This window comes from Schistocerca serialis, chromosome 4, assembly GCF_023864345.2.
Source record: "Schistocerca serialis cubense isolate TAMUIC-IGC-003099 chromosome 4, iqSchSeri2.2, whole genome shotgun sequence".
NCBI lineage: Eukaryota > Metazoa > Arthropoda > Insecta > Orthoptera > Acrididae > Schistocerca > Schistocerca serialis.
The window spans coordinates 77,143,935-77,156,877 of record NC_064641.1 but is presented as its reverse complement, the minus strand read 5'-3'; the positions used below and the strand labels follow the sequence as shown (position 1 = coordinate 77,156,877).

The 12,943-nt window shown below is 37.2% G+C and overlaps 1 protein-coding gene across 3 annotated transcripts in view; it reads left to right on the top strand.

Annotated features, from left to right (window-relative positions):
• LOC126475335 (longitudinals lacking protein-like) overlaps positions 1 to 12,943 on the top strand; it is a 439,557-nt gene that overhangs the window by 401,853 nt on the left and 24,761 nt on the right. For all 3 annotated transcript variants that reach the window (XM_050103126.1, XM_050103129.1, XM_050103130.1), the window contains one exon: positions 9,703 to 9,873. In XM_050103126.1, the coding sequence (XP_049959083.1) occupies positions 9,703 to 9,873 (171 nt within the window). The remainder of the gene's footprint in view (positions 1 to 9,702; positions 9,874 to 12,943) is intronic.

The window sequence follows — 12,943 nt, the reverse complement described above, 5'->3', positions numbered from 1 at the left end:
GTGACATATGCACACCTGTGGATAGTTCAATAACTATAACTCTTGTCCAATACTGCTAGTTAGAAATATATGTATTTTTGTCTCAGAGACTGATGTATTAGTACAGGAATATAGTATACAAGATATCTTTAAAATATACTCACAAAAACAAATGAAGATGTATTAAAATTCATGTAAAATATGAATAAATGCACATGATGAATCATGTAAAATATACAACTATTTGACTTTGTGATGACTGTTCATTTAAGTTAATACTATAAAAAGAAAAATCTATAGTGGTAGTTACAAGTTTTATAATGAATTTATGCATTCTCCTCATTGCATACTGTGATACAGCAACATTTCTAGATAAAATAGAATATTATGTTCACTTTAATGTCTTGTATGATGTAAACATGCACAAAAGTAAGTACCTTTATTTATTTTATTTATTTATTTATCCATCTTTAAGCAATTACATGCAGTTGATGTCATCGTGAGTAATGTACAATTTACATATTTGGACCTGACTGTTATATTAACAGACCATTTTCTGTTTAGGAAGTATGTAGATAGGACTTTACAACTGTATGTGTATAAACAGCCTGTAATGATCACAGAAAATGACCCTTATTTCGTGGACCCTTGTAAGATATTAAAATAAAATTAACAATGCCTAAAACAGTTTTGTAGTTTCATTATCAACATCTGCATACACACTCTGCAAACCATCGTACCCTATGCCACCACTAGTCATTTCCTTTCCTGTTCCACTTGCAAATAGAACATGGGAAAAATAATTACCTACAGGCCTCCATGTAAGCCCTAATTATCATATCTTATCTTTATTTATTTATTTATTTATTTCATGTTCCGTAGATCTCGTATTGTGAGAACGTCACATGCAAAACAACAAACTTACAAAAAGATACAAAAACAGTCTTCATTAAATACATAAAAAAATGTTCTACATAACTGCATATAGTTAATACCAAGTTTAGAGGAAAAACAGATATTGTACATATAACAGCAGATTTCTTTGCGTGTTAATACAAAATTTCATGTTTTAATTTGGAGAAAAATTGCAAGCACATTTCTTTGTTAACAAGATGGATAATTCTATCTAAATGCTATTTCCCTTTTTCATCATAAAACTCTTCTAATGTATAAACAGACATATTTAACAAATATTCCTTTAGTTTTGTTTTAAAAAGAGATTCATTTTCTCTTAAACATTTTATCTGGTCAGCGAGATGGTTAAAAATTTTTGTTCCTGACCATTTGACACCTCTCTGAACAACTGTCAGGTTCTTAAGTTCACAATGAGGATTTTCTTTCCCTCTTGTATAATATTTGTGATAGTTCTTATTTGATGGAAATTGTGCAGGGTTCTTAATTACAAAACACATCAGTGAATATATGTACTGGGATACAGTGGTCATCATTTGCAGCTTTTTGAAAAGGTTATGATATGATGTCCTAGGGGGTACCCTGCACATAATTCTAATAGCCCTTTTCTGGGCCACAAAAATTTTCTTTGCCAAAGCTAAATTTTCCCAGAAGATAATTCTGTAACACATAACGAAGTGAAAATACCCATAGTAAGCGGACTTCATAGTGGTTAAATCTCCAATGGAAGACATCATTCTGATAGCATACATAGCCGAGCTCAATTTTTTTAGGGCCCTTACATGAAATGTATGCTGGCATCAGTGGAATTGAAACTTCCTGGCAGATTAAAACTGTGAGCCCGACCGAGACTCGAACTCGGGACCATTGCCTTTCGCGGGCAAGTGCTCTACCAACTGAGCTACCGAAGCACGACTCACGCCCGGTACTTACAGCTTTACTTCTGCCAGTACCTCGTCTCCTACCTTCCAAAAGTTTGGAAGGTAGGAGACGAGGTACTGGCAGAAGTAAAGCTGTGAGTACCGGGCGTGAGTCGTGCTTCGGTAGCTCAGTTGGTAGAGCACTTGCCCGCGAAAGGCAATGGTCCCGAGTTCGAGTCTCGGTCGGGCTCACAGTTTTAATCTGCCAGGAAGTTTCATATCAGCGCACACTCCGCTGCAGAGTGAAAATCTCATTCTGGAATCAGTGGAATTGTTCGGCAGTCAGTTTCAGATGCCAGTTCTCTAAATCTTGTCAATAGTTTTTCTTGAAAAGAATGTCACCTTGTCTCCAGGGAATCCCATTTCAGTTCCTGAAGTATCTCTGTAATACTTGTGTTTTGCTTGAACCTTCCAGTAACAAATCCAACACCCTGCATCTGAATTTTTTTGATTTTTTCCTTTAAACAACCTGGTGCAGATCCCAAACACTCAAACAGTATTCATGAATAGCTCACACTAGTGTTCTGTCTGCAATGTCTATCATAGATGAACCACACTTTGCCAAAATTCTCCCAACAAACAAAAGACAACCATTCGTCTTCCCCACCATAATCCTTACATGCTCATTCCATTTCATATCATTTTGCACAACTATGCACAGATATTTAAATATCATAATTACGTCAAGCAGGATACTACTTATGCTGTATTCCAACATTATGGGTTTGTTTTGCCTGCTCGTCTGTATTAACTTACATTTTGCTGCATAGCTTGCTACCATTCATTGCTCCAATTAGAAATTTTGCCTAAGTCATCTTTTATCCTCCTAAAGTCACTCAACAATGACACCTTCCTGTGCACCACAGCATCATCAACAGACAACCTCAGATTGCTGCCCTCCCTGTCTGCCAGTTCTTTTATAAATATAAAAATAATAGCACTCTTATCACTCTCCCCTGGGCCATTCCTCATGAAGCCCTTGTCTCTGGTCAACACCTACCATAAAGGACAACATTCTAGGTCTTGCTACTTAAGAAGTTTTCAAGCCATTCACATATCTGGGAACCTATTCCATACACTCAAACCTTTGTTAACAGCTTGCAGTGGGACATCATGTCAAATCCTTTTCGAAAACCTAGAAATAGGGAATCTGCCTGTTGCTCTTCATCCATAGTTCACAGAGTGCACATTGTCAGGCAATGGTAAGCTGAGTTTTTGCATGAGCAGTTCTTCCTAATACTGTGCTGATTCATGAAAAGCAAATTATTGTATTCAAACTCAAAACATGTTCAGGAATTTTGCAGCAAATCAGTGTTAAGGATATTGGTCTGTAATTTTGTGGGCCTGTTCTTTTACTCTTCTTATGTACATGAGTCACCTGTGTTTTTTTTCAGATGCTTGGAACTTTGCACTGGGTGGGAGGTTTGTTGTAAATGGGCTATGAAGGGCCATTACTATATAGTATTGTTTGTAAAACTGAATTGGGATTCCATCCTGACCTTTGATTTATTTGTTTTCAGTTCTTTCAGTTGTTACTGTACACGAGGTATGCCTTTTACTATGTTGTCCGTAAAGAAGTCTGTGCAATGGTCAATCTATAGTGTGTTTGTGTGATTTTCCTGCACGAATGATATCTTAAATGTGAAATTTAAAACTTTGGTTTTTGTTTTGTTATCTTCTACTGCCATACCAGAGGGGTCAGTGAGTGGCTGGATGGAAGCCTTAGACCCACCTAGCAATTTTACTTAGAATCAGAATTTTCATGGATCAGAGCCAGATCTTTTGCTAAGGTGTGACAGTTGTAGATGTTGTTTGCTTCACACATAGATCTTTTAACAGACACATAAATCTCTATTTGCCTGTCATTATTTGCACATACTCTTTTCAACTGAAAGTGCAACAGCCTTTACCTTCCCACCATTTTCTGAATTTCATTGTTAAGCCACGGTGGGTCTTTTCTGCCCTTAATCCACTTACTAGGCACATACATCTCCAGAGTATGATTTATGACCTGTTTAAACTTCATTAATAATTCTACTTTGCCCATCATACTTGAAGTAAATGATATCAGTTCTTTGTCTAAAGTCAATTCATTGTATAAGTGAGAGGCTAACAACTGCTTATGTGATCCTTCTACTGCAAAATGCTCGTACATTTCGTGGCTGAGTTATTATCTTCAGTGACCATAGTCACTATAATGACATAACGATTACTAATCCCTGTCTTTATACTGCTGCTGTCAATAAGAAACTTTCTGGAAAATGTGTTCAGTAGTACTTTGCAAGACTGTCTGTCTGTACCCACTGGAATGAATCTATGGATGCCCCAGTCTATACTTTATAGGTTAAAGTTGCCTCCAACTAGTGTTGCATGATCTGGGTATTTACACACTCCTGGCTGTAGTCTTCATTTGAATAACTCTAAAACTGTCACAATAGAATCAGATGGCTGGTAAAAACATCCAACAATTACCTTGACTTCACCTAGACCTGTTATACATGACCAGATAACTTCACTGTCACTTACTATTTCCCTTCAATAGGGAAAATACTATTGTTAACTGCAATGAACACTCCCCTTCATATGGCATCTAATCTGCCTTTCTGATATATGTTCCATGATTCATTAAATATCTCAGAGCTGCCTACTTCAGGTTTCAGCCAGCAAAGTACGAGAACTTTTGTGGACTTCAGTAAATTTGGGAACTTTGTTATGGATGCTTTGATAGTTAACTGATAAAATTTTGACAATCAAAGTCTCTTTACTCTGAGTAAGGTCTGATTTTGCCATCTGTTTGTCATCTGGTGAGTGTTCCTCAGAGTACCTCAAGCTACCACCTAGCCTAAAAAAAATCCCTGCACTCTCCACAAGTACTCTGCTACCCAAGTAGTTGTTTCCTTTGTGTAGTGCAAACCTGACCTATCAAGGAGAGGCCTACAATTCCCCACCTGATAATCCATGGCCAGAAATCTGTAACCCATCCCATCACAGAGTTTATGAAGTCTCTGGTTGAGACTCTCCACTTGGCTTCAAACCAAAGGACTCTAATCACCTGTAAGGACAGTGCTGCAAATTTCAGCATCTGCTTACACCTCATGTGTGAGGCCAGCAGCCTTCCTAACTTCTGATAGCCACGTGTATTAATTGAGGACGGCCCTCAGGACCCATGTGTCAGGCGTCATTGGTGTTGAAGTGAGCCACAACTTGCTGACGATTGCACCCTGGACACTTGATAGCCACAGGCAAAACCTCCTCCACATCTCAGATGAGGCCGCATCAGACATGCCGAGTGCATACTGGCTTTCTTTCCAGCCCTGAATACTATCTCCCTAAGAGGCTCCATAATGCAACTAAAATTGAAAGTCCCAATAACTAGAAAACCCCTGCTCACATGTGCCTGCTGAGATCCTGCTGAGGGAATAGGCAGTTGTTCACTCACAGGGCAAATAGGGGAAAACAGGTGACTGATCCGCTGGATTGGGTACACTAGGAGGTACCTTGGCAGCAGAGTCCATGGGTGAAACAAGCTACACCTGAGGTGTCCCATGTGAAGCGTCAAATTCTCCAACGCCCCAAGGCAGCAGCCTGAAGGTGACTAGCCATAGCCAGAAGTGCGTGCAACTGTTTGTGAACTGCAGTGCATTCCTCCTGCATCTACATGCAGTATGCATACATCCTGTGCACCCTAGGAAGAATAGCTGAAAGAGTATACTATAAAAGTAGACAAAAACCTGGATATGCATTTTGCTTTCCTCTTGACACGTCACCAATGGATGCTGATGCTTTAATAAGCTGTGTAGTTCACCAGCTGATCCCAAAAATAATAATAGAGTGATGCTGAAAGAAATGTGCTTGGCTGTCAAGAGAACACTGTATGAAGCCTCTAGTGAGTACCATAAAAAAAAGTTTGAAAGATCTTCCACAAAACCCAAAGAAATTCTGATTGTATAAGAGGCTGTGAGTGGCACCAAAGTTAGTGTCCATTCACTCACAGACTACACAGCAACTGTATTTAAAAAACAGTAGCTAGAGAAAACCACAGGCGATACCCATCTACAACAAGGCTAGCATAAGTGATCCACAAAACTACGCTCACAGGCAGACTCACCATGTTCATGCCAACCAGCACAGATTTCTTATACATTGATAAACTCATACTTTTCACACACAACATACTGAGCACCATGGATTAAGGCAATCGGGTATCTGCAGTATTTCTTGATTCCCAGCAAGCATTTCCCTCAGAACCTCACTTAAGTGAGTAATCAATTATGTGGGGCTTTTATAACTTGATTGAGGATTTTTTGGTAGGGAGGACACAGTAAGGTATATTGGATGGGGCGTCATCAACAGATGTTGAAGTAACTTCACGTGTGTCCTAGGGACAACATGTGTTGGCACACTTGTTGTTCATGTTGTATATTAATGATCTTGGTGACAATGTTAATAATAACCTCAGACTTATGTAGATGATACAGTTATCTACAGTTATGTACTGCCTGAAAGAGGCTGCACAGATATTCACTCAAAGCTTGATAAAGTTTCAAAGTTGTGCAAAAATTGGCAACTTGCTCTAAATGTTCAGAAATGTTGAATTGTGTACTTCAAAAAATTTTCTAACCCATCACTAAAATATCAGTGAGTCACAGTTGGAATTAGTAAATGATTCCAAATACATGGGTGTAACAGTTAACAGGGATATGAAACAGAATGATCACATAAGATTAGTCATGTGTAAAGCAGGTAGCAGACTTTGGTTAATTTGTAGAATATTATGAAAATGCAATATGTCTACAAGGAGATTGCTTATAAATCACTCATGGGACCCATTCTACATTATTTCTGAAGTGTGTGGGACCCACACAAAATAGAACTAATGTACACAAGAAGGGCACCATGGATGTTGCAGGTTTGTTTGACCCATGAGAGAGCATCAGAAAGATATTGAAAGGACTGAACCCACAGACTCTTGAAGATGACTATTTATAGAGAGATTCTCAATGAAACATATAGTTAATTTTAATTGGATAGATAAAAAATCTACTCAACTAGTGGCTGCAGGAAATCACACATGTAAAAAAAGGTTTTACGTATGCAAGTTTTGGAGCAAGTGGCTCATTTTTCTGGCAGAAGGGTTGAAGGGGAAGGAAGAGGGCGAGGGAAAATAACTGAAGAGGTTTATAAAAAGGGATAGAGAGTGGAAAAGTCACTCAGAACCCTGGGTCAGAGGAGACTTACTGGACAGGATGAGAAGGACCATTCATGTCAGTCTCAAAAATACAGTTGTATTATATTTGTAAGTTCACTTCCTGTCAGTCTCATTTTTTATATATTTGTATGCCCTGTTGCCTGCTTCATTTGCTGCATTTTTGTGTTTTATCCTTTCATCGATTAAGTTCAATATCTCCTGTATTATCCAAGGATTTCTATGAAACCTTGACTTTTTACCCATTTGATCATCTGTTACCTTTACTATTTTGCTCTTACGGCTGCTCATTAATCTCCTACTGTATTCCTTACTCCTGCACTATTCAACTGCTGCCTAATGCTCCATCTGAAACTCTCAACAATGTCTAGTTCTTTCAACTTATCCAGGTCCCATCTTCTTAATTTTGTACCTTTTTGCAATTTCTTCCTTTTTAATCTACAGTTCATAACCAACAAATTGTGGTCAGGGTCCACATCTGCCCCTGGGAGTGTTTAACAATTTAAGATTTGGTTTCGAAATCTCTGCCATACCAATATATAATCAATTTGAAACCTTCCAGTGTCTCTATAGCCTTTTTTCATGATTCTTAAACCAAATTTTAGTGATGATTATGATCTGTGCAAAATTGTACCAGGTGGCATCCCTTTCATTCCTTTTCCCCAATCCCATTCATCCACTATTTTTCCTTGTCTTCCTTTTCCTACTATCAAATTCCTGTCCCCCATCTCACATACATTTCTTTAATCTCTTCGTCATCTGTGCAGCTAGTTGAATATAATCTTGCACGATTGTGGTAGGTGTGGGCTTCTTGTCTATACGTTCACTATGCTGTTCATAATAGCTTTCTGATTTTCTTATCCATTATTAAACTGTTACCTCTATTTGATTTTGTGTTTATAACATTGTATTCATGGGAACAGAAGTCCTGTTCCTGCTACCACTGAACTTCACTAACTGCTACTATATCTAATTTGAATCTATCCATTTCCCTTTTTAAATTTTCTGGCCTATTTGCCTGATTAAGGGGTGTAACATTCCATGCTCCAAACTGTAGAATATCAGTTTTGTTTCTCTTGATGATTACATCCTCCTGAGTAGTCCCTGCCAGGAGATCCAAATGGGGGACTATTTTACCTCCAGAATATTCTACCCAAGAGGATGCCTTCATCTTTTAACCATACAGTAGAGCTGCATGCCCTCAGGAAAAACTACAGCTGCAGTTTTCCCTTGCTTTCAGCCATTCACAGTACCAGCACAGAACGGCTCTTTTGGTTGATTTTACAAGGCCAGATCAGTCAGCCATCCAGACTGTTGCTTCCACAACTACTTGAAAGGCTTGCCCCTCTACAGGAACCTTACGTTTTTCTGGCATCTCAAGAGATATTTATCTGTTGTGGTTGCACCTACAGTACAGCTATCTGCATCACTGAGGCATGCAAGCCCCCCCACCAATGGAAAAGTCCATGGTTCACATATGTAAACCATTTACGTTGTTGACTTTTGGAGGACAACTCTCTGTATGTACGATGCAAAATTTGTAATGGATGAAAAATGTGATATTTTATTTATTTATTTTTATGACAGTTTATATTATTTGAGACTGGTTAATAATGACACTGTGATGCTCTTTATTTTACTTTGATGTGGCCACTGGCCATGGACGTGCACCTAAACGTAAAACACTTCTCTTATATTCAGATACATAATGTTTATGCACCACATTATAATTAATATTTGTGTAATACTTGTACATTTGTTATTGTCATTACTACACTGATGTCAAGATTAATAAACATGCTTAGATGCATCCATATTTAAAACACAATGCTCCGATTGGCTGTGGTCATGTGCTTGTACATGATCCAAGCCATTATTAATGTCTAAAGCTTCCTGGTGCTGTTGGCTATGTTGACCTCCAGTTTGATTTTGCTAAGAGGCACATGTGGACTGTGATAGTCATTCTGAAAACATTTTACGAAGTATGTATTCCCATTTTTAGGTTTATTATTGAGATAAGGCACTCTCAGTGCAGGTACATTTAAATTCAAGTAATTAATTTGTGTTAATTTGAACTTTATATTGTAATTCCATTTTTCTATTCACTGTTCACTGATGACAATGTACTGTTATTTTGTAGCCTCAGTAGGCCAGGCTTGAAAATGAACCACATGGTTTGAAACTAGTCAACAAACATATGTACTGCAACTATTGACAGATTCATTAATAAGAACTTCATGAAGGCATTAAGAAATTTAAATGTTTACATTATCTGCATTGGAAAGACAATAAAACTGAAAACTCACATTTCTTACTATTTTATATGCCAATTCACCATTTAATTCTATATTGGGCTAATAAGCCATCCATAACATTTTATCATCACATTGGATTGTTGTATTCTGCAAAAGATATATAACGTATCTATATTTGTGAACTGACTTTTTCTTGGTTGTTAATGATCACAATGGTTATGAAGGAAAAGCAGATTTTCTGTTATTTTCGGTTTTCTGAATGGAGATGAAATTGTGATTAATAGTTCTACTCTTGCTCTTTTTTCCTGCTGTATAATGAAATGTATAATTATATTTTTCGCAAACTCCATTGTATGTTAAGAAAAAAACAATGATTATTTGCCAGTGCAAAATAACAATGATAAGAGATTATTCATGTTCACTTTTTCAGAATCAGCCAGTTGGTCATTTTTAACCAACAGTGAGTCAGGAGACATTCTTCAGCAGCTTCATCAGAACAGTGATAATCAGTCAAATCATCAAGAAGTGTTTCATTGTCCATCTTGCAGGAAGATGTACAAATACAAGTCAAATATGACCCGCCACTTTCGCCATGAATGTGGTAAGGAGCCACAGTTTCAGTGTCCCTACTGTCCATATCGTTTGACACAGAAAGGCAATCTTCTGACCCATATTAAAAGAAAACATTCAGATACTCAGGCAAACATACAAACTTCTCCTGAATTTTTCGATGTTTAAAAAGCATAGACCTTTTAAGATAAAAAGTACAGTAATTAGACACTGAGTCAAAGTAAGCTTCATTAAAATAAAAAATGTGCAATTTATGTTATTCTCCGCTTCACAGACATTGTAAATGAGTATGAATTTAACAATATTAAACTGTTTGAAAAAAATGAAGTTTTACATTCATTCAAGTTTCCCCTTCCTTATATGTGTGATTGTCTCCAAGTAAGCATATAAGTGGAAAATTATGCTTTTCTTTTATTCTGTCTACTCATAGCACTTAAAATTAAAACCAATTTAAAGAAAACTAGAAGTCTTTAACTTTCATACTGAATTTTCTGTATATTTTTAAACTGATAGCATTGAATTATAGAAAAAAAATTACATAGCTGTTTACAAGCATAATGTGATAGTGAGAATTCTTGAAGGATTTTACAAGGTACACAAATGCTGTAGTAGGCTCCATCTTTCCTATATGATTTAAACTTTGTTTTCTGGAGATGGCCACATGTTATTTGAATGGTCTTCCTTTTGCTATGTGGCATCTTGCTCTCTCTTTTCCCTTTTCTCTACATTTTTCCTGGTGAAAAACTACTTAAAAGTTTTGAAGACTAGACTTCAGCATTTATTTTTAATTTATCTGGCTGTTGCCATACTCCAGTTGATACTTTTTTCAAGGACTGGTAAGCAGATTCTTCTTCTCCATCTCATTTCTCTTTTTTTAAATTTCCTTATGTTTTTTAAATTTCTGTTGTTAACTGGATATTGTTTTTCATTCCTTTTCATCAGAATAAATGTAGTACTATTAATACATTAATTCCAATAAAGAGCCCTTAGCAAGTTCTGTTCAGAGAAACTTAATAGGGATACAATTGTACATAGTTATATAGTTGAATTTTGAGAATAAGAATGAGAAATAATGTAACTGTTGGTTACTTGTACCAAGTATTAATGCAGGATGTATGAATCTGATTATAATGAGAACTATTACTGATCTGTAATGATTACTTCCTTGAGAGACTGATAATGTTTCATAACAATTATTAAATGACTGTTGAACTCTTCAAACATAACTGCATATAGGTACTATGCTAATCATAATGATGAATGATTAATTAATTACATTGCAGAAATATAGGTTACCAAACTTGTAAAGAAGTCAATATGACTTCATTTCAAATTAATTAAGTAACTGTGTTATGTGTAATGGATAGAGAACATGAGCCTTCAGAGTTGTAGAATGAGTCAACTTATACACAGATATTAGAGAAAAAACTCCTAGAAACTTTGTTTTTGCTCTGTATTCACAAGAAACTGTCACTGTGTGGCTTAATACTAATTGTGCTTTTGCCATCTGAATATAACTTACTAAATTAGCTAGTAAAATATTTCTGCTTTCTCAGCTATATTGAATAACTGCTGTTTATCTCTCATTGGTAGATTGGTATTTAAAAGAACACCCTGGTATTTTTCAAAGAAAATCAGTAGCAGTTATGTATACCTGTTACAGTACACTAATTCTAGTCATTTACCTTCACAAAAAATACTGCTACTTACCACAACAGGAACATTAAGTTCTTGAAACTATATAAATAGATAATTTGTGTAGCCCACAAGCCAGTGTAAGAGCTCAAAGACCTTCAAAGAAGACTGCAGAAACATGTGGTTAGTTGCTTTACATAATATTCTTTCTGGCCAGATATTCTGAATAATTGCTTTTATGTGGCATGTAGCTAACAAGAATTTTCATTTATTTTAATCTAGTGTAGTCAGATGATTTGTAGAAAGAGTTGCTGATGATTTGATCCACTTCAATGGCAGGGCAGTCAGCTTTTCTGACTGTCACTTGGAGGCCCTGAATTTGGTTCACAGCACTACCAGGGATTTTTTCTTGGTGGGGCATCTGGAGCTGCAAGCACTCACTAGGTCAATGAAGGCACTGCTGAATGAGAAGTACCTGCCCCAACATCTGGAAATTTGACAATAGTTGGTAGTGTGGACCACATGTCCCTCCACACCACACCCAAATGACAATGCTGGCAGATGACATGGTGGCTGTTTGGAATGTGTGGAACATGTAGTCCGTATTGGCTAGTGATTTATAATTTTAATTTTTGTGTGGTTTTTTGGGGGTTCCCAGTTTCTTGCTTTATGTTAGATGGGAACTTGTTGAATAGCCTACCTTTGCACCAAATTATACAGGGTGTTACAAAAAGGTACGGCCAAACTTTCAGGAAACATTCCTCACACACAAAGAAAGAAAATATGTTATGTGGACATGTGTCCGGAAACGCTTACTTTCCATGTTAGAGCTCATTTTATTACTTCTCTTCAAATCACATTAATCATGGAATGGAAACACATAGCAACAGAACGTACCAGCGTGACTTCAAACACTTTGTTACAGGAAATGTTCAAAATGTCCTCTATTAGCGAGGATACATGCATCCACCCTCCGTCGCATGGAATCCCTGATGCGCTGATGCAGCCCTGGAGAATGGCGTATTGTATCACAGCCGTCCACAATAAGAGCACGAAGAGTGTCTACATTTGGTACCGGGGTTGCGTAGACAAGAGCTTTCAAATGCCCCCATAAATGAAAGTCAAGAAGGTTGAGGTCAGGAGAGCGTGGAGGCCATGGAATTGGTCCGCCTCTACCAATCCATCGGTCACCGAATCTGTTGTTGAGAAGTGTACGAACACTTCGACTGAAATGTGCAGGAGCTCCATCGTGTATGAACCACACGATGTGTCATACTTGTAAACGCACATGTTCTAGCAGCACAGGTAGAGTATCCCGTATGAAATCATGATAATGTGCTCCATTGAGTGTAGGTGGAAGAACATGGGGCCCAATCAAGACATCACCAACAATGCCTGCCCAAACGTTCACATAAAATCTGTGTTGATAAAGTGATTGCACAATTGCGTGCAGATTCTCGTCAGCC